Source organism: Mus musculus, chromosome 2, assembly GCF_000001635.26.
Source record: "Mus musculus strain C57BL/6J chromosome 2, GRCm38.p6 C57BL/6J".
Lineage (NCBI taxonomy): Eukaryota > Metazoa > Chordata > Mammalia > Rodentia > Muridae > Mus > Mus musculus.
Window position 1 is genome coordinate 120,695,276 of NC_000068.7, and position 20,861 is coordinate 120,716,136.

General features: G+C 48.2%; 1 protein-coding gene across 6 annotated transcripts in view; it reads left to right on the forward strand.

The window, feature by feature from the left end:
- Positions 1 to 20,861, forward strand: part of Stard9 (START domain containing 9) — a 99,948-nt gene that overhangs the window by 66,190 nt on the left and 12,897 nt on the right. For 4 of the 6 annotated variants that reach the window (XM_006500511.4, XM_006500510.4, XM_006500512.4 and 1 more), the window contains 11 exons: positions 469 to 10,305; positions 10,394 to 10,591; positions 10,990 to 11,173; positions 11,543 to 11,680; positions 17,350 to 17,467; positions 17,575 to 17,696; positions 17,900 to 17,964; positions 18,090 to 18,292; positions 18,472 to 18,551; positions 18,730 to 18,888; positions 19,290 to 20,830. In XM_006500511.4, coding sequence (XP_006500574.1) covers positions 469 to 10,305; positions 10,394 to 10,591; positions 10,990 to 11,173; positions 11,543 to 11,680; positions 17,350 to 17,467; positions 17,575 to 17,696; positions 17,900 to 17,964; positions 18,090 to 18,292; positions 18,472 to 18,551; positions 18,730 to 18,888; positions 19,290 to 19,391 — 11,206 coding nt within the window. In that variant the 3' untranslated portion in view covers positions 19,392 to 20,830. Of the gene's footprint in view, positions 1 to 468; positions 10,306 to 10,393; positions 10,592 to 10,989; positions 11,174 to 11,542; positions 11,681 to 17,349; positions 17,468 to 17,574; positions 17,697 to 17,899; positions 17,965 to 18,089; positions 18,293 to 18,471; positions 18,552 to 18,729; positions 18,889 to 19,289; positions 20,831 to 20,861 lie in introns of those variants that run through there. The other 2 variants (XR_001783628.2, NM_001370940.1) reach the window with 2 other exon arrangements.

Below are 20,861 nucleotides of genomic sequence, written 5' to 3' on the forward strand. Positions count from 1 at the left end.
CCTTGATTTTCCATATCAAGATCTAATTGGATTTATAAACTACATGTCACTATTAAGTCTGAAGTTCCTAAAGTCATTCTTTCCTATTTCTTCTTATCAGTATGCAAAATGGGTCAGCTCTGTAGATGATACCACACCACAGATCATCTGCTTGATTCTTTATAGAATTAAAATTGTTCCCATTTTCCTCACATAGCCAATTTCTTGAAATGTAGGTCAGTTAAACTTTTCCCTAAGATAAAGCAGTTGGGGGCGGGGATTGAGTAACATGTATCTGAGACCTCTGAAAGCCAGGGCTCTGTTGTCAACAGTCTGCTTTTGTGTGTTATTGATCTGAGGAGTGCAGGATACAGTGAGTGGGCAGCTTGCTTTCCAACCTCTTTCAGAGTAACTAAGTAGAATGCCACATTCCTCCTGTATTGACACAGGAACATTACTATTCTAAGATGGCTTTCCTTATCTTCACAGTGATTTCATGAACTGGGATCCTTCTGCCATGTCACCACCTGTGCCTGAGCTGACTCACCAAATGCCAGAAAAAACCTTGTCAACAGATTGCATTCCTCCAAAGGCAGGTCGCCTGGGCAGGAACAGCTTCCATTCATCTCGGTGGAGGAAGTTCTCTCCAGCCAGGAGAGCCTCTACCCAAGGCACCCATCTCACTGTGAGCCACAAGTCTGTCAGTAGTCAAGAAATTGAGTCGCTGGGTAAGCAACCCTGTCAGATGTCATCCCAGGGCCAATCAACTAAGAAACAAAAAGCAAGAGATGGTTCAAGGACCTTCATCCCTGCTGCCCAGACCAGATGGGCCTCTGTCAACACAAAAACTGGATGGCAAAAAGAAGGGACCTGTGGGACCTACAAGGATCCCAAGGAAACTACTTCCCAATCTACGGATCTCAGTGGATTGGAGCCAGCAGCTGGGCATAGAAAAGTCGTCAAGACTTTTCAGGCAGAATCCAAACCATCTCCTTCAAGCAGGGCATCAAAAAAGCATCAGCGGGTGCTGGCAGCTAGGGCCAGAGACATTGTCAAAACGTTCTCTCGTTTGCCTCATGGCGGTCCTTTAAAAAACCAACCTCGTGCAGGGGATCCAGGCACACCAGCCTCCTTCACAGATTCTAGACCTATAAAGGACCCTGTAAGGGAAGAGGACAGAGATTTATCTGACACTGAAAGCAGTTACTCAGTGGATTCTCTTTCTTATATCTATGCCAAAGTTCCAAAGAAACTACTGAAACCAGAGGACCTTCAGGGAAAATGGAATCTCCCGGATTCAGAGAACTCTGAAAGTGACAACAGTCAAATATCTGAGGATTCACTTGCTGGGAAGGGACACAAAAGCCTCCCAGAAAACTCTAGAGGTGAATATTCCATGAAGGACCATGGGCATTCAAGGGCCAGAACTTCAGCCTCTGTGCGGGGTCTCCCCATGCCTTCAGACAGTAGCTTATGTACTCAAAAATACAGGAGCTTTTCTTTGGACAGCCTGATTGATCCTGAAAATAGGCAAGGGGAGCCTTTTCTTGGTTCTGCTGATGAGATGCCTACAGAGACTTTTTGGCATCTGCAGAATGCCACCCCGTCTTCAGTAGACCAGGAGGCAATGGATAGGCCTAGCCCTACCAACCATAGAATGGGAGTTGGGGTAAATGTTCTCTTGCCAAAAAGCAATTCATTTTACCTTGATCCTCAGTTCCAGCCCCCTTGTGAGCAGCTTGAGTCAGAAATGGAAGCAAGCTATTCTGAACACACCAACCCTCTCCGAGGCCTTCAACTTGCAAGAGAGAGCCCCCTGTTATCTGTGGATTCATGGTTTTCTTGTGACTCTAAGGTCAGTCCCAGCAGTCCCTCAGGGGACATACATTCTTTATGTCCAAGCCCTGACATACATGAAATTCAGCCCCATGATGAGAAGCCCAAACACTGGCTAAGCATTGAAGAACCAAAGCCACCAGGTACCTGCAAACTTCCCCAAAGCAGTACTGAGCCACCCTGCAGTTCAGATTTGTATGCAACCTCTGCTTCTGATACATCCAAGCCCTCAGTTTGTGAAAGCCAAGGACTCCTTCAGCCAGGAGATGGTGGATTCTTTCAGGGCAGAGAAATGCCTGACATGACCAACCAGGGTATCTCTGAAGAGTCCCACAATTCTGACATGTCAAGCGTGCTGGCTCCCTCTGCCACCTCGTTCACTCAAGTATGTAGTGTTAATAAGGACTGGGCTGCCCTTCATCAAGAATATCTCCTTGAGCTCTCTGATTCTGGTTTTGAGGCTGTGGGAGAGCCCAGGCCAGCTTTCCCCTTCCTGGAGGAAGACTCCAGTTCCCTGGCTGAAGCTTCTGATAAAGTAGACACTCAGTTGCCAACTGGCCCCGGGTTACCTAGAAATTTAGATTTCAGCTCCTTTCCAGTCCACATATCCAAAATCGGGCACTTAAGAGCAGAGAAAGACCATGACAGCCTGAGTGCCAAGGTAGAAAGTGCTTCTGATCTCCTCAGTACTGTTGAGAGGATGAGTTCTAATGGGACATACCCAGCAGACATCGAGTCACTGACTTCTGGATCTATAAATGCACAGCCCTATACAGCAGGAAATGTGATACCAAGTTCCATGACCGAAGCATGGGAAGTCCATCGTGCCAGCTTAGAAGGATGCCTTCAGGGTGACAGACATTCTGTACTGATAACTTCCTCTGGGCAGAAGAGGGCTTATCATAATGATGACACCTTAGCCACTGAAGGAGACTGCTTACCTCAAGATGGGGCTCTTCTCGGGAAAAATACTAAGGTTCAACCAGGACTATTAAGTCACAACAGCTACCAGCAACCCCTGCTGGAAGAGAAGGCAGCTTCCCAGCAGTGCACCGATGGGGAAGTAGCTGGAACACGCATAGATGCCTGTTGTGCTTTCCCTTCAGGTCCTGAGTTGTTCCTGCACTCTACCCCCTGGAGCTCTTCCCCATCCTCCCTGCAGCCGCCTCCCCTGGAAACGTTCTATGTAACCAAAAGCAGGGATGCCCTGACAGAAACTGCCTTAGAGATTCCAGCCTGCAGAGAAGCCTGGGTGCCATCCCCGCCCCCTAGGGAAGCCTGGGGCTTTGATCATAGCCATCAAGTCTCCCAGAAGGCTCACTGGAAAAATAATTTGCCCAAGTTGTCCCAAAGTCAGAATTCTAAGATTGATTCACCTCAGCAGACAACAACAAAAAGGCCAACAGATCTGGACACAGGCGAAGGCACTGAAGAACTGGGGAAACACTCTAGAAATATGAGAGAGGAAGAAAACCATGATTCTGCTTACTCTTTTGTTGCTCAGAACAGACAGCATCTCCCTTCTACCAGACTCAAAGTTTGTGAGTGTGGGAATCAACTTGGAATTTTAAATAAGGAGTACAGCCTCTCAGTCCACCAGGACGAAGAAGGGGCCTCTGCGTGGCATCACGGCAGTGTTGCCTTCAATGGCTCTGAGCCAAAGACTTTGCTCTTCATTTGTGATTCCAAGGCAAGTGGGGAAGAACAGAGTCTACTCCTGCCACAGATACAGTCCTGTGGTATGCACAGTCAGTCTCCTGGAGCCAGGTCTGATTTCATTGGCAAAATCGCCAATTTAGACCCGGAGAAGGTCATACCAGAGGAAGCTGCTGTCTCTTTGAAATCAAGATCACTCCACTGTCTAAGCAGCCCTGTGATCGTGGCCGGAGGGAGAAGTCCAACCCGCAGGCGGGAGGGGAGGAATGAAACTGGGCTTCTCAGAGAAGTGATTTCCAAAGACATCCAGGAAGAGTTTAGTCTTCCAGGGACCCAGTATATCTGTGAAAGATGCCATCTACTTCTGTGCTCTCGGGAAAGAAAGCCCACTGAATGCAAGGCCCATGGGCAGTCACAAGAAGTACAGTCCAAAGAAGAGCCTTTGGAAGAGAAACAGAATAAAAGAGTTAATAATATCGACGAAATGGCTAGGCTGATGAGGAGTGTGATGCAGCTGGAAACGGGCATCTTAGAAATTGAATCCAAGCACAATAAGCATCTTCATGCTTCCCACATGCCAAGTACAGAGCTGATGCTCCAGGACTTAGAGGACCAGGAGAAGGCGGACCATGTCCCTACGCCAGAAAGTTCTGGAGAACATTTATGCTTTGAGGATCAGCCATCTTTCCCAATACAGATAAAGGATGATATCTTTGAAGATAGCAAAGCTAGAGAAATAGAGGTTACCAATGCAACTAGTAATAATAATACCCAGATTCAGAAACTCACAGGAAGCCCCTTCAGATCAAGGGAATATGTACAAACGAGGGAGTCTGAGAGCGAGCACTCATACCCGCCACCTGGAGCAGACAGACTTGCTAGGGACACATGCGATTCTTTGGGGAAAGGCACAGCTCTTAGAAAGCCTAGCAACATTTCCCTTCACTCTAGGACAATGAGAGGATTAGCTAGAGCTCTGCCACTGCAGCCCAGCATAGAGAGACCCAAGAAGGACAATGAGCTTCTAAAAGCATCAGCAAAATTCCAAGGCCAGACTTGGGCCTTGGAAAGTCTTGAGGAACTGGAGAGTATGGAACGTTTTCAGGAAAGCCAAATTGTTGTAGTTCCGAGTGGTTCAGAATTGGAGGATGCAAAAACTCAAGGAGGAGTTGAAGAAATGACCGTGGACCGGAGAGGGAGCCTACAGGAAAAAGAGGATATGGTCTCATCGACTCAGAAAGTTCCTACTCCCAGCCAGCACTGGAAGGGCACATTTTTCAGCCAGGAGGCTGTTTCCCCATTCTATTACCAGACAGGCTTCTCTGCAGCTCTTCCTCATGGAGAGCTGAGTGGTACCCAACCTGTGCATTCTCTAAGCTTCCCCAGAAGCGGTTTGCATGGCTCTGATACCAAAGGCGTCTCTTCATTTGAGTACATATTAGAACCTGTGATGTTGAAAACTAATAGAAATTCTTTGGCAACTGGAGTAGGGGATCAGGATCACAGTGGAGAGACCAGAAGCAGCAGCCCACAGGAACGTGCTTCGGGGGATGTCTCCACCACACACACTCCCTTGGGTGGATCTGTAATGCCCGTGGTCGTGAGAGCTAGTGGTCAGGCTGTTACATCAGACAGCACTCTCCTAAATACAGAGGACTGGATAACAGTAAGCACTAGCTCCCAAGAAGACCAGGAAGGGGACTTCAGAGATACCTCCACAGGCTCAACTACCCAGGAAGCTTTGGGTTCTGAGGCTGAGGCAACTGTACAAAAAGAAAGAAAAAACAGTTCCTTGGACAGGATCTCAAGGCAGGCTGAAAAGAGAGTCAGTTTTCTCTTACAAGAAGATAGTAACCAGGGTGAAGAGGAAAGGCAGAAGGCAGAGGAGACGTCAGAAGACCAACAGCTTCCTAACTCTGCTTACTTAACACCCATATCTGAACTGAAGGGACCTGATGCAGAGCCTCTGTTGCTACCGGACTCCTCTATCAATGCATCCATATGCCTGGGTATCCTAGCAGAGATCAGACAGGCAAAAACACAGAGGAAGCAGCTTACTGACTTAGTGGCTGAGGGGACAGTCCTTCCGTATGAGACTTTACAAGAAGCTGAATGGTTTTCAGAGGCTGCTGGTAAGCCTCAGACACAGAAGGTTAAGTTAGGGTGGGGTAGCACCAGGAATGACGCTAAAGCACAAAGACTGCATGAGGCATCTCCATCTGCTGTGTCTGCAGACCTCTTGGCTGATGAGAGGAAAGCCCAGGTCAGTGCAGGGAGCTTTCATCATCTGCCCAATCCTGAAACTGACAGAGGACCACAGCATCATTTGCTGGCTTCCCCTCACATTGTTTCAGAGCTAGAAAAAAGATACTGCACTGGTAAACCAAGGCAATTTTGTGGAGCAAGTGGACGGTCTGATTCTTCTGAAGTCATAGAGAAAAGGAAAGAAGCATCCAGAACAAAGTCATCTGTTGATCCTTTGCCCTCAGACAGGCTTCTTTCTATACCAGCTGTCGAGCAGGATGGCGGGCTGGGATCAGAGAAAGTGTCTGTCTTACCTTCTCAAACTTCTTATGCTCCTGGCAGGATTCTGCATGGGCAAGGTCAGTTGACTGCTCGGGAGACTGTAAAGGGTTTATCCTTTGGTGGGAAGGACAGTATCCTGGGTCATCAGGAACCTCGAAGTCTAGATAGCACACATGGAGGAGGCTCAGAGAAGATCTCAGTGACCACACAGAAAGAAAACGCGGTCTTTTCTGAGTGTCCGTCTGTGATCTGTACTGTTGATAATGCTGTAGACCTTTCTCAGTCTAAGCAAGACCATGTTCAGGGCTTGGATGCTTCTACTGGCTTAGAAGAAACGAAGGCAAGTCCAAAGTCAGGTGCTGTTCACCCTGAAGCTCCAGGAAATGTTGGAGCAGAAGCTAACATACGGCATCCTGTTAAGTGGAAAAATGTTGACTCTGGTCTGGCATGTGGGGGTGACAGCAAAAATCCATGGTCAACTCCATTTCTAGATCAGAGACCAAGCCTTCATCCCAGTGGAGTTAGAGAAGAGGCTCCAGGTCCATGCCCAAAAGAGTGCCTTGTCTTTGAGAGGAACACTGGAGGCAGCAGGCCACTTGGCTCTTCTTATGAGGAGGCAGAGAACAGAACTATTCCTTGCCCTCACTTAAGTGGTTCTCAACCTACTACTGCTGTTCACGCCTGCTGCTCTCATTCCTCTACTCTGCTATGCTGTAGAGATGGTGTCCTTAGGAAGGGAACCCCCTGGGCTGCTGCTCCTCCTGACCATTCACTTTGCATAGTACCATCTACGGTCTGTGAAGTGGATGGAACAGGAGAGTGCCTTTCTCGAGTGTCTTTGGCACATGACCTCAAGCACAAATGTGGGCCAGTAGACAACAGCATTCCCAACCCACCTACTACAACTCCTGTCTCCTCTCCAGCTCAAAATTGCAGCTGCCTTTCCACCTCAGAAATGAGGGCACGTTGCCTCACCCACACATTTGCTAGGGGAAGGTCAGTGGAAGGTTCTGGGGAAGAGACTACAGGGAAGAAGGTCACCACTGCCCCTGAGGATACTTTTCCATCCAGTCCTGCAGGCATGAGCTCTGAGCCACTGAGAACTTTGAAGAATAACTCTGTAGATGAGAATGGACAAGCATCCCAAACCATGCCAGAACCTCCTGCGGTGACTCAGGGACCAGGTACCCTAAATTCAAATGAATGTGTGGACAGTAAGCTGGTGATAGCAGCTCAGTTTGGACATTTAGAAAACACTAAATGCTGTTCAGAAAAGATGCAACCATCCACTAAGGTCAGGGGTCACAGTTGCTTGGCTCCCCAAGCCAGATTTGTAGACATGTTGAAACCTACCTGCCACCCTAAGATTGAGACTTCATGGGAAGAGGAAGAACAACAGAGAGACCAGGTCTCAGGAGATGGCAAAGACCATGCCCAGGTCAGAAATCTAGTACCTTCTAACGTTGGTGGCTTTGATGGCTATCAGACTAGAGATGGTGAAACCAAGTCTTCTGTGCCCCAGACTTTCTTTTCAGACTTTGAAGCCCAAACGGAACCATCACAGCCTGCTGCCCAGACTCATAGCCAGCACTGCTCTGATAGGGAGCAGCTGCCACGCAGCCACAGGCACTTGCTTCCTGTGATTGCAATCTTCTCTGGCCCCAAGCATGCCAGGTATTCCCCTAGACCACAGTTTACTGTGGTCAGCTCATCTCGGTCTCTTCAAGAACTAAATTTGAGTGTGGAACCTCCATCCCCAACAGATGAAGATGCACAGAGGCCAGATAGCTCGTGGAGACCACATCTCAGGGGTTATTCCTCTGAAAAGCCAATATCAACATCTCTGAAGACTCAGGATTGCAGTCAGAAAGCTTTGTGTAACTTGAACAATAGCTCCTCTAATCACAGGCCCTTGAACCCTGTCATTCCTCCTTACCCAACGTCTTCCACTGTGTCATGTATGCCAACCCCTGAGTTCATGACCACCTGGATGCCTGGTGCTTTGGAACAGGCCCATCAAGGAAAGACAGATAAACTGAGTGTCCAGGGTATGCCAGAGAATTGGCATTCTCAGACGGACGAAGAAATGCTGCACTTTGGTTCTAGTGAATTAAGTCCCTCTGTCCTGTCCTCGTGTCCACAGGGACTTGTGCATATTGGTTGGAAGCAATATGTATTTGGAAGTGCAGTTGATGTCTCTTGTAGCCAGAAACCCCAATGCCTGATACAATCAAATATGGCTCAGTGTTCTAGCATAGACAATGTCCTAGAAGACAAGAAATCTCCATTTCACTCTCATCCCAAGACTGACGCCCAAACCCAGGATTTGCCAAACATACACAGTGACGTTGAGAATGACCAAAGTTCAAATGAGCTGCCTCTGGTTGGAGGGAGTGCCACCGCTCAGGTAGATGAGATTTTACTTCTCTGCCCACCAGAGATGGGCTGTGCTGGGGGGGAAGCCAGTGTGAATACCTTTGAGCAGGGAACACAGGCCCTGGGCAGCAGGCGCCACTGGTGTTGCACTGATGTCTCTCTTCAGCCTGAAGCCAGGACAATGTCAGACTCTGAGCTGGCCTCCTGGACCAGCATGCACAACCTGTCTGTCCACCTTTCACAGCTTCTGCACAGTACTTCAGAGCTGCTTGGGAGTCTCTCACATCCAGGTGTAGTCATTAAGGAACAGAATGTCAAGCGTGACTCCCTAGACGAGGCCCAACAGGCCCTCAGGATGGATGGTTCTGCTTCGACCACCGTGGATGAGGGCATCCAGACAGACCTGGCCTTACCTCCTCTGGCCTTCCAGGGCCCAGAGGTCAAGTCTGAGGAAGTCAGTGTGATCCTTGACATGATGGACTCAGGTATCACCACTGTGGCTCAAGAAAAGGGAGACGTCCCAGTGGTGTTTCAGAAAAGAGAGGCAGAGGGAGCAGCAGAAACCCCAGGTCTCCATGAAGAAAGCACCCACAATAAGCTGCAGAGCCCTCCTCTGCCCTCACCGCACTTGAGGGTCCAGAAAGCTGATCTTGGGCAGAACTTTACTTTCATGAGCCCCCCAGCTTCTCCCGATGGTTCCCCACCTCCCAGTCTGAGGCCAGAGGAATCTTGCATGGTGGTCAACATGCCCAGATTCTCCCCCCACTCAGGGCTCTCCCTTGGTGCTTTCGAGTCCACCCAGGAGCCTAGAACCCAGAAAAGGTTGTGTGGCTCGCGTGCTGTGCTAGTGGATAGGGCTTCCTCTCCGATCCTTACATTTAGTGCCAGCATCCAGGAGCTGAGCAACCCGTTAGCCTGTGTGACTCTATCAGCTCCCTCAGTTCATCCTCTTGAAGACTTCCAGAAGCTTGATGACATCAATTCAGACCTCGCTGTTGGTGACCCAAGACCTCCAGTGGACAATTCTCAAGCCACTGATGAGTCTGGTGATTCTCAGAGAGCTGAGTCTCTGGATAGAGAAGGCAAGAGCCCCTTAGGAAAAAGCTCTGAGAGATTACTTCTTGATAACAGCTCCTCGTGCAGCCCACAGCAGAGTTCTAGTCTCCAAGTTAGTTTCTTAGGAATAGCCCCTCAGCAGCTTCAGCCCAAGACCACCACTGGAGACCAAAGCAAACTGCCATCACCACCACCAAGGCACAAGAACCCAAAGCTAGATGACAGCTGTGTGTCTGAGAAGGTGACTTCTGTAGAGCATGGTCCACTAAGGCCCAGTCAGTGGCAGGGCAGGACAACAAATAAGGATTGGGGCTCAGAGTTTATGGTGGAGCCACAACCCAATCTGGATCAACCTTCTTCACGGAGAGGTCTTCAGCCCCTTAGCCCTTGTCAGATCTCTGATACTACAGGGCTTCAAAGTCCTGCGGTAGACCCACCTCAGGCCTGCCACCCCGTGGGGCTGCTCTGTTCTGGTTCACATATGCATGTGGCCCCTGGTCCCCAGCATTACAACCTCAGGGATCTCCCAGTTCATAACAATTTTAATAACTTGTATGGAGTTCAGGGTGGACCTGGCAGAGGTCTGCATGAAGGTGAAAGTTTAGGGGTCAGATGTGACTCCAGTTCTGTAGGGACACACAGGCCACCGCAACTTTCTGACAAGTATAGCCAGAACTTGGAGTGGCTTCGGTTGGAGCACATCCCCTTACAAGCTGGAGTTCAGAAGCTCGCTCTCAGTGTGGAACTCACAGAAGCAAAACTACACCATGGTTTTGGGGAGACAGATGCCCTGCTCAAGGTGCTGCAGAGTGGGACAGGGGAGGTGCTTGCTCCTCAAGAGCCTGCTGTGCCCTCCAGTGAGGAGTTCTACACTAGGTAAGGGCCCTGGACCTGAAGGGCAAAGGGTGGGCAAGGTGAACTTTGGGGTGAAGGCCATGTAGGAATCAATCACATTTTGTTTCAGGCAGAAAAAGACTATTGAGACCCTCAGGAGGCAGAGGGCTGAGCGGCTTCATAACTTTCGTCGCACGCGAAGCCTCAGTCCTCAGAAACAACTGGGCCTCCTGCCCAGCAAGGATCTCCCCACCTGGGAACTCGACTTGCCCAGCAGACGCCAAGAATACCTGCAGCAGCTGAGGAAGCACATCGTGGACACCACTAGGTAAGGGAGAACCCGGAGCCTGAGGAAGCAGGCTCTGTGGGAGCTGGCTGGAAGTTGACCATCCAGAGGCCCTTCCATGCCTCTGGAAAAACTGAGGTAGATGAGTCTGGGGCAATGGAAATGGGATGTATAGGAAGGAATGGGGTACAGAGTGCAGAAGGAGATGGGCAGAGAGAAGTCATTGGAAAATATTGGCAGAGAGACTCTTGTATGTCACGCATTCTGTGTGCTGGGGCCTTAGAATGGCTTGCTCCTCCTTAGAAACCTCTCCTAAGAATGTAATATGATGACCCTGTAGGCAACAGGAGATTGTGCTGAGCCAGAAGGGGTGGGCAGGGCCATCTTTCTATGTGCTTGCCATGTTAGAAGGTGTCTTTTCACCCTGTGGACTTCTCTAGAATCCCAGAACCAGCACCAGGACTAGCTCGCCCTCCCTCGGACATTGAGCTCATGCTTCAAGAGTATCGCCGGGCCCGTGAGGAGGCCAAGGTGGAGATTGCCCAGGCTCGAGATCGGCTCAAGGAACGGACTGAACAAGAAAAGATGAGAATCCGACAGCAGATCATCTCCCAGCTGCTGAAGGTGGGGAATGAGGCAGTCCTCTGCCTTAGGACAGGCCTGGAACCTGGGCCAGGCCTTAGACTCTGGTAGCCTTCACTCTGCATGTTTGTGAGTCTGGTGATATGCTTGAAGTGTAGGGTTCTGCTTCCAGCCCAAAGCTGGGCTCCCATTCCCTTTACACTCATGGGGCACTGCTGCCCCGGGCCAGAGTGTGAGAGGAAGAGGCTTCAGTGTGCCGTCAGGGGTGTGGGGGAGAAAGCGTGGAGAGTCGTGGCTTCTGGAAAGTAGGTGGGAGGCTACAGCAGGAGGCTCTGGGAGGTAAGTGGTGACAGGGAAGGGAGAGGACGTGGTGGTGCCGTATCATCAGAAGCTAGTTCATCTGTCTTCCAGGAAGAGGAGAAACTCCAGACTCTAGCCAACTTCAGCTCCCTGTACACCAGCTCCAATGGAAGCATATCTTCTGGTGTCACATCTGGTTACAACAGCAGCCCAGCCTTCTCAGGCCACCTCCAGTCCCTAGAGGTTTCGGTAAGTGGGCAGACATCAGAGCTTCTGAGATGGAATGTATAGGACCAGCTCTCTCAAGGGCTCGGCTGCTGTGAGCCCTTCCTGTGTGGTGTGCTTTAGATTTCCCTTCCTCTCCCTTTATTCTTGCAGTTCTGTGGACTGCTTTTTTTTTTTTTTAAAGTTTTGTTTTGTTTTGAATTATTGTGTGTGTGTGTTTGTTTCTGTGTAGGTACATGTGTGTGAGCACTGGTGCCCACAGAGGCCACAGGCCTCAGGTCTCCCTGCAGCTGGAGTTACAGGTGGTTGTGAGCTTTCTAATGTGGGTGCTGGAAATGGAACCTGTGTCTTCTACAAGAGTAGTACACAGCTGGGCATGTGGTACAAGCTTTTAATCTTAGCACTCAGGAGGTAGAGGCAGAGGCAGATGGATGTTTGTAAGTTTAAGGCCAGATGGCTCTTCATCCAGGACAGCCAGAGAGCTACAGACTGAGACCCTGTCTCAAAACAAAAAAACAAAAGTAAACAAAAACCAACAACCAACAAACAGTACATGATAAGTTTTGTTTTTAGTTTTTTGTTTCATTGGTTTTTGTCCTTTAAAAAAATAAAAAAAGGTTTATTGGTTTGGTTTGATTATAAGTTTTTTTATTTTGCATTTGTTTGTTTGTTTGTTTGTTTGTTTGTTTTGAGTTTGGGGCTCACTGTATATAGCCCTAGCTGGCTTGGAAATTCACTATGTAGATCAGGTTGGCTTTGAACTCAAGAGAAATTCACCTGTCATTGCCTCTGCCTCTTGAGTGCTGGAATTAAAGGCATGTGCCATCATGCCCAGCAAGATTTATTTTTCTTTTTTGTATGGGTGTTGCCTGCAGATATGCCTATGTACCACAAGAGAGCCCGGTGCCTATGGAGATCAGAGGAGGGCATCAGATCCCCTGGGACTGGAATTACACATAGTTGTGACCACCACGTGGGTTCTGGGTATCAAACCCAGATGTTCTGACAAAGCAGGCCCTGCTCTTCCTCTCTCCTCCCCACTGCCTCTCCCTAAGACCTCCCCTCTCCCTCAGATCCAACCCCCATCCTCTCAGAAAAGAGTAGGCCTCTCAGGGACATCAGCTAAACATGGCATAACAAACTATAATAAGACCAGCATATACCACCACATCGAAGCTGGACAAGGTAACTCAAGCTAGGGAAGAGGTTCCACAGGCAGGCAAAAGAGTCGGGGTCAGCCCCTGCCCCCACAATTAGGATTCCCAAAAGAACCCCAAGCTACTCAGCCATAACATATGCAAAGGACCTTGGTCGGACCTCTACAGGCTCCCTGGTCTCTGTGAGTCCCCACGTGTCCTAGTCAGTTCTCATGGTGTCTCCCTGACCCCTCTGGTTTCTTTGATCCTGTCCCTACCCCTTCCAGGACTCCCAGAGCGCCACCAATGTTTGGCTGAAGTACTCTGCATTGGCTCCCAGTTGCTGAATGAAGTCTCTCTGGTCTCTGATGACAGTTCTGCTAGGCTCTGGTCCCAGAACACTGCAGGCAGGACAAACTGTGGGTCGAAGGTGTCGAAGGTTCTGTGGCTGGGTTAGCATTCCAGTGCTGCTCTTAACACTGAGCCTTCTCTCCAGCCCCAACTTAAGCTTTTATTTTATCCAAATAGTAGATGCTATAAGGTAGTAAGTAAAATGGTGTTGCCTTTAGACTGTTTAAAGACTTAAGATTGTTAGAGATAAAAATATTAAGCAGCTTATTTTATGTTCACTGCTGTTGTCCTAAGCTAACTGCAGGTTTGCTAAGCCAGCATAATCTGTGGTTTGTCCAAATCTACAAGGTCAAGGACACCCTGAAGAGACTGTTGGAACTGAGACTGGAGGGTTGAGATTCAGAAGAGCCCAGTAGTGCTAGTGTTGGGAGGGAGGCAGCTCTTGAGGTGCTCTTGAGGTGCAGTTCATGAGGTGGCTTCTCTTGCTGCACCGTGGAATGTCTGTGGGGGCCCCAGTTGATGGGGTCAGGGCTCTCTCATTCCCAGAGCAGTAGGTCCATTATCAAATGGCTTCTGTCGGCAGCACCCTGTGGGATGACTAGGACTTAAACCCTTTTCCAAAGCCAGGCTGTGAAGATCTCAGGTTCCTTATCTATCTAGGCTATAAGCCTGTGAGTGTTATGGGTCTTCCCAGTAGCCAGGCTTGTCCCATTTCCACTGATGGGTTTTCCTGGACTCTTTACTCTTCACCCCTGCAGAAGGGAAGCATCTTCCTGGGCAATAGATCTAGGGCAAGTGCTGGGATATTTTGTTCTCCTTCTGTGGTCCTGCCTCAGGTCTTTGGAAGTTATAGGTTTCCTTTTGCCACTGTGAGGAAAGCCAGTGTTCTTTGGTAGTTGCTCCTGGAAATATGAAGTTACAGTCTGCTTCTTTGTATTTGTGGAGGAACAGGTGACCAACACCAGGTCCAAAATGTTTGTTCTCAGGTCACGTGTGCCACACTGCACACAGTCAGCAAACATTGAGGCATATTGGATAGTCCCCTATGTTTCTTTAGGACTATTGGCATGTCATTGTCAAATCCTAGATATCTCACCATCCCCTCACTGTGTTACTATGTGCTCCTGCCCTGTAGCAGCATTAGCTAGATCTTACCTTTTCCCAGACATTAGTGAGATACATCTAGTATTTTACCTCCTAAGTTTCATACTAGATTTTAAACTGAGACAAATTTTACAGTAGGGGCTGATGAGATGGCTCAGCGGTTAAGAGCACTGACTGCTCTTCCGAAGGTCCTGAGTTCAAATCCCAGCAACCACATGGTGGCTCATAACCATCCATAAAGAGATCTTACACTCTCTTCTGGAGTGTCTGAAGACAGTTACAGTGTACTTACATATAATAAATAAATAAATCTTTAAAAAAGAAAATTAAATTTTACAGTAAGGGAACATAAGATTTTCTAGAGCATTACTTTTTGGTCTTTGGAGAATGCCATCTTGCTCCTTTATTTATTTGTTCCCATTGGCTAATATGAAGCTATTCTTTCATCCTTGGGATGCTGAATCCTTATGCACATGATGTATTTTTAACATTTTTCATATTTTATTTTTTCTACAATTTTTGTTAGCAAATATATATATATGAAATGCTTAATTTGCATACTAACCAGTATTTTCTTGCTTTGGACTTTTAAATTTTTTCTTTAACAATGCTACAATATTGTCTTTGACCCACAAAGTATAAAGAATTTATTTGGTCTGATCTATAAAATAGGCCTCTGATATAATCCCTCTTCCCAATGCTTACCTAGTTTTTGACTCACTATTAATTCATGATTATAGCTGGAAATCATCACCGAGGGCCTTGAACCTCACGATGTCAGTTTGTGGTTGAGGAGCACAGAGAAGTGGGGAGCCTGGGGAACGGGAGACAGATCTTGCTTGATAAGGCCTGTGACAGCTGCAGAGATGGGGCTGGCAAGCATCTTAGTGCCCTTCAGCACTGTGGTTTTTGGAGGAGTGGTGAGGTGAGGGCTGTGCAGGTGAGAGGTAGGAGGTGACAGATGGAACACTGGCTTCAGGAAGCTCAATGCTGAGGAGACATCTTTGTGTTTAAATGCTAATAATATCTAGTGACAAGGGCGAGGTGGGGACAAGTGGAGAGAAGTGATTAGGTAATAGTGCTCCTAAGGGTTACAGGTCTAAGAAACAATTCAAAACTACTGCAGCAGGAGGGATGAGGAAGGAAGGTGGTAGAACTGTTTACTTAGCGTGTGTATATGTATGCACATACCGTGTCACACATTAGGAGGTCGGAAAACAGCATCCAGCCAGGCGTGGTGGCGCACGCCTTTAATCCCAGCTCTCGGGAGGCAGAGGCAGGTGGATTTCTGAATTCGAGGCCAGCCTGGTCTACGGAGTGAGTTCCAGGACAGCCAGGGCTACACAGAGAAACCCTGTCTCGAACCCCATCCCCCCACCCCCAAAAAAGAAAACAGCATCCAGTATTAGTTTTGTACCAGGGACTCTGATTCTCTAGCTTGGTGGCAGGCACCTTTACTTGGTGAATCATCTCACTGGCCCATGTTTTTGTCCTACCAAGGAGGTGGCTGACACAGTGTACTAACCAAGGACAGCAGAGACCCAGAGCTCTGGTCCTAGAGTAGGGCTTCTGGCTCAGTATGGCACCTAGCCAGGGCCAGAGTCTGCTGTTCAGAGCTCATTGCTTCTTCCTTATCTCCCCTTCACTTTGACTTTATTATCTACACTAAACTCCTTGTATCAGTCAGGGTTCTCGAGTCACAGAACTTACGGGCAGTCTCTGTATAGTAAGGAAATCTGTTGATTACTTACAGTTGTAGTTCAACTCCCTTACAATGGTCAGCAGCAGCTTTGAATGGAAGTCTAAGGATCTAGCGGTTGCTCAGTTCCACAAAGAAAACAGGCAAAGAGAGCAAATCTTCCATCTTCCAATGTCCTTATGTAGGTGTGGCTCGGATTAAAGGTGTGTGCCTGGATCTGGGACTTGCTTTGTCCCAGATGACCTTGAACTCAGAGATCTACCTGCCTTAATCTGGGATTCATAGCCACTATGCCTCAAGATCTCATGCCAAGGTCCAGGTCAGATACTTGTATCTCCCAGCCTCCAGATTAGGATCACTGGAGTGCCTCCAATTCTAGATTGTAGTTCATTCTACATATAGTCAAGTTGACAACCAGGAGTAGCCACTACACCCCTCCAGTGATGGTCTCCTTCCTGCTGCCACCATGGTACAGGTGTCTTCTCACATACTGACCCTGGGGTTTACCCATTTTTTAGAGGGCCTGTATAAGTTATTTCTCTGCTGGAGAAATGAGCCAATTTTAGGTTAGGCAGATTAGAGTATATATAAAGGCAGGTTTATTGGGAAACTACTCTTTGGCACACGCTTGCTGAGAAAGAAGAGAGAAGGGTAGGTGGGAGAGACCAAAATGTCTAGACTGACTATATAGGGAAGAACTTCTGAGAGAAGGGCAGCCCAGCCCCTGGGCTTGAAAGTTCAGAGTAGAGGGTAGGGTATGCCAGGTAAGAAGTGAGGGATGCTGGGAGAACCTGGAGGCCAGGTCTGCTTTAGTGTGTAAAATATGTACCTCAGCCCCTTGTCCCAGGTCTGAAACCCAACAGGCCCCATGCCCAGGTACTGGCTATCCTCACTGCTGTGGCCTCTGATCTGCAGTGAAGGTTTTCTAGCTGCTATCTATTGCTGTAACCTCTTGACTTTTAGTTACCGTTCTGTTGCTATGAAGAGAGACACCATGACCAAGGCAACTCTTACAAGAGCAAGCATTTAATTGTGAGGGTTTTCTTACAGTTTCAGGAGCTAAGTCCATTATCATCATGGCAGAGAGCATGGCAGCAGGCCAACATGGTGCTGGAAAAGTAACTGGGAACTATAGTTTGATCTGAAAAGAGTAACACTGGACCTGGCATCAAGCCCATCCCCAGTGGCATACTTCCTGCAACAGGGCCACACCTCCTAATTCTTTCAAATACTGTCACTCCATGGTGACCAGCAGTATCACCCTGGATGAGCCTAAAGGCTTGAAGGCGCTGGGGGCCATACTTATTCAAACCATCATAGTATCCAACATCCTGAAGTGGAATTGCAATTTGGAATAGTGGAAAGCATTCTGGGTCCTGCTCTGAGTATCCTCTGTTCTGCAGGGGGACTCTCAAGTGCCAGATTCCCAAGACACTTGGATAGGGGACTGGCAGGACCAGTCCACAGTGAGGAACAGTTACCTCTATCTGACTGGGTCTTCTTGGAAGAGCTTAGCCCACAGTGAGTATAAAGCTCAGGGAATGATGTCTGCAGGATTTACTGGCCCTGTATCACTGTCCCACCACCCTGGCGTTCAGGTCATTGCAGAACCTTCATCTCTGTTGTAGGCCGCAGAGCCTCGATGGGCAGTGGCTGCTGCTCTGCCTCCAGCCTATCCAGCTTAGGGGCCTGCTTCTCCTTCCCCTACCAGGACTTGGCCAAACACATTGTCAGCACATCAATGGCTGATGTGAGTCTCTGGATCTATTCATTCCTCCCTCCTCCTGTTGCTATAGCTGGACTTACATTGGTTGGGGAGGGAGACAAAAGGAGTTGGGCAGATTAGGGCCACCAAGGCACTGAGGCTTCAGGAACTCTTTGACAAGTGGGCATTTAGTAAATGTTAGCCATACTGATGAACCTAGAGGCCTCGCGTCTACCCTCTGCCCCCAGGTAATGGCTGCTTGTTCGGATAATCTCCACAACCTCTTCATCCGCCAGGCGACAGATGGCTGGAAGTAAGTTATTTTGCCGCCATGCTTTGGTCCTTCTGCATTATTCCCCTCCTCTCTGCTCGGCTCCCTGGCACACCCCATGCTAGCAAATTCTTTTCTGACTGTTTCTTGCCTCTGGTGTCCCCAAGCTATCAGGGTGAGGAGCAAGAGGTACAGCTTTACTACAAGGAATTCTCTTCCACTCGACATGGGTTCTTGGGTGCAAGTGTGGTGTCCCAGCCACTCTCTCAAGTCTGGGCAGCTGTGAGTGATCCCACTTTGTGGCCTCTGTATCACAAGCCCATCCAGACAGCAAGGCTACATCAGCGGGTGACCAACAGCATCAGCCTGGGTGAGTCTAAGGGCTTGAAAGCTTCCAAAGGCCTGGCAGGGAGTCAAGAGGTAGAAGGTCAAAGCAGCACTGTTGGGAACTCTAGACTTCTCAGCAAGACCACTAGGGATCCAGTTATGGAGTAAAGCAGGGGCTTCTTAACACTGAAGAACTAGGATTCAATCTGTCTGTCTTTCTAGTGTACTTGGTGTGCAATACCACACTGTGTGAGCTGAAGCAACTGCGAGATTTCTGCTGTGTCTGCGTGGAAGCCAAAGAGGTGCCCATGTTGGGGTGGTAAAATGTTATGGGATGAACTTAGGCTAAAGTGCTGTGAGGTGCAATTAGTGGGGTGGCTTGAGTGCTGAAGGTATTACCTCTGATCACCCTAACTATACTCAAACCTGTCCGTGTTTTGTCATTACACAGGCAGGACTCACATGTATCTCTGTCCCTAGGGGTGCCTATCAATCATGGCAGCTCAGTCTGTGTATGATGCATCCATGCCAAGACCTAGCAGAAAAATGGTCCGAGGAGAGATCCTGCCCAGTGCTTGGGTCCTGCAGCCTGTCATCATAGAGGGGAAAGAAATAACCAGAGTCATCTCCCTTGTCCAGGTGACACAGCACTACATCGTCTCATGGCACACCTTGGGATATTTCTCTCCAGTTGCATAGAATCCAAGAATCCACAGTTGTCATGCCATTTGGTCAGAGTGGGCTAATAGTAAGGGGAATCAGAGAGGGAGGAATAAGCAAGTTGAGTCTTTGTGAAGCTCCCAGCACCAGAGATTGACCGACTTATATCCTGTGGCGAGCCACAGTGTCCTTAGGAAATAGATGGACTATTGAAGCTGAAAGCAGCAGCAGACCAGAATCCTCACTTACCTTCTTGTATGGCTCTCCATTCTCAGGCCAACTCCAACTTCATCACCGGGAGGGGAAAGCTAGTACTCAGATCTAAATGCTCAGGCTGCTCCAGGCTTGTTTGTATCTTCAGTTCTTCCTTCTGCTTTCAGGTGGAGCTGGGTGCACCAGGCTTCCCTCCCCATCTTCTCAACTCCTGTATCAAACAGCAGCCATTGGTTGTGGCCAAGCTGGCATCTTTCCTTCGTAGTTAGCATTGGGCCACGGAGACAGCAATGCTGAGATGTAGGCCCAGGACAACTGAGACTCTACAGCTGCTTCTAGACCCTGAGGCAAGAAGAGTCCAGGCTGCCTGCTATACAGATGGTATAGCCAACTATACAGATGGCACCAGCCCAGGGTTGCCAGTAAAACCAGTACTTAGTTACCTCTGAAGAGTGAACAACCTGAAGCTCCTGTCCAAAGCATGAAATCAACTCACCCTCAGGATTTCTCACCGTCATTTCCTGCCTCTGGGACTCAATGGCACACCACGTGTTCAAAGACTAGAAGAAGCACGGTCTGGAGAGCTGGAGACTACAGTGCTTTGGCAAGGTGCCTCCTTTGCAGGCAGGCACTGGCCAAGGGTGCTCTGGATCTGCCTCCAAAATTTAGCTCCATTGTGTGATGGAGTGGCAGAAAGGACCAAAGCATATAGTTTAAAGAGTCATCTATCTGTACCAACCAGATTCTGACTCCGAATTCTCTCTCATTGAACATTTACAAACATTTTCTCTTCACATTACTCTCCCCACTCTGTGTGTCACTGTGTAGGCAGTACAGTGGGAGACAACTGAAGAAACAGACAGGGTGTGGGGCCTGAAGACCAATAGGTAGGGACAGCCACATGCTGCTTGCAAACAAGGTAAGAGGGATTTCAAGTCTTAGAGAGGATTAAGTTTAGCACAGGCCTTGACCTTGTACTAACATACCTCAGGTTCCCAAATGCTGGGATTATAGACCTCCCACACCCAGTACCTACTTCTTTGTATATTAGTAGGGTGTTGTGGCACATAGCTCTGGTAGTAGAAGCAGGAAGACCAGAAGATCATCCACAGATGGCCAGCCTGACACATTAGACCCTGTCTTAATGTCTTAAGCTCAGTACTTTGAAAGATGCTCAATAGTTATTTTTGTTACTTAACTGTTTTAATATGATAGAAAAAGGGTGGTTTTTTGTTTTGTTGTTGTTGTTTTGTTTGTTTGTTTTTTGTTTTTGTTTTGGATCTTGGCCTGGTTGAACACTCTGAAGATTTTCCATGTTGATTCAGAAATGGTAGGGATAAGAAATTCCCTTTTTTCCTGTCACTCCAAATCTTTGATGGAAGAAGGTTCTTTTAGGATTTAAGACTGGTTAAAGAGTAAATTTCTTTAGATTTTCTATTCTTTTCTATTGCAAATTGAATGTTTTAAAATTTGCTTTGGATTTATCTTTATGGTAGTTTTTGGCAATATTTGATAATGCAGTGTTACACATATGCCTACCAATTTCCTCCCTGCCCCCTTCCTTTTTGTGTGTTTTTTGAGTCAGGATCTCACTCTGTAGCTTTCCAAGTCCTACACTAAGGCCAGGAGCTACCATGCCCAGTTTCTACCTCTTTTCATTAAGTGCTTTACTGAGACTATTAGCCAAAAAAAAAAAAAAAAAAAAAAAGTCAAAATATTACTCGTAAAAAATAAAAAAG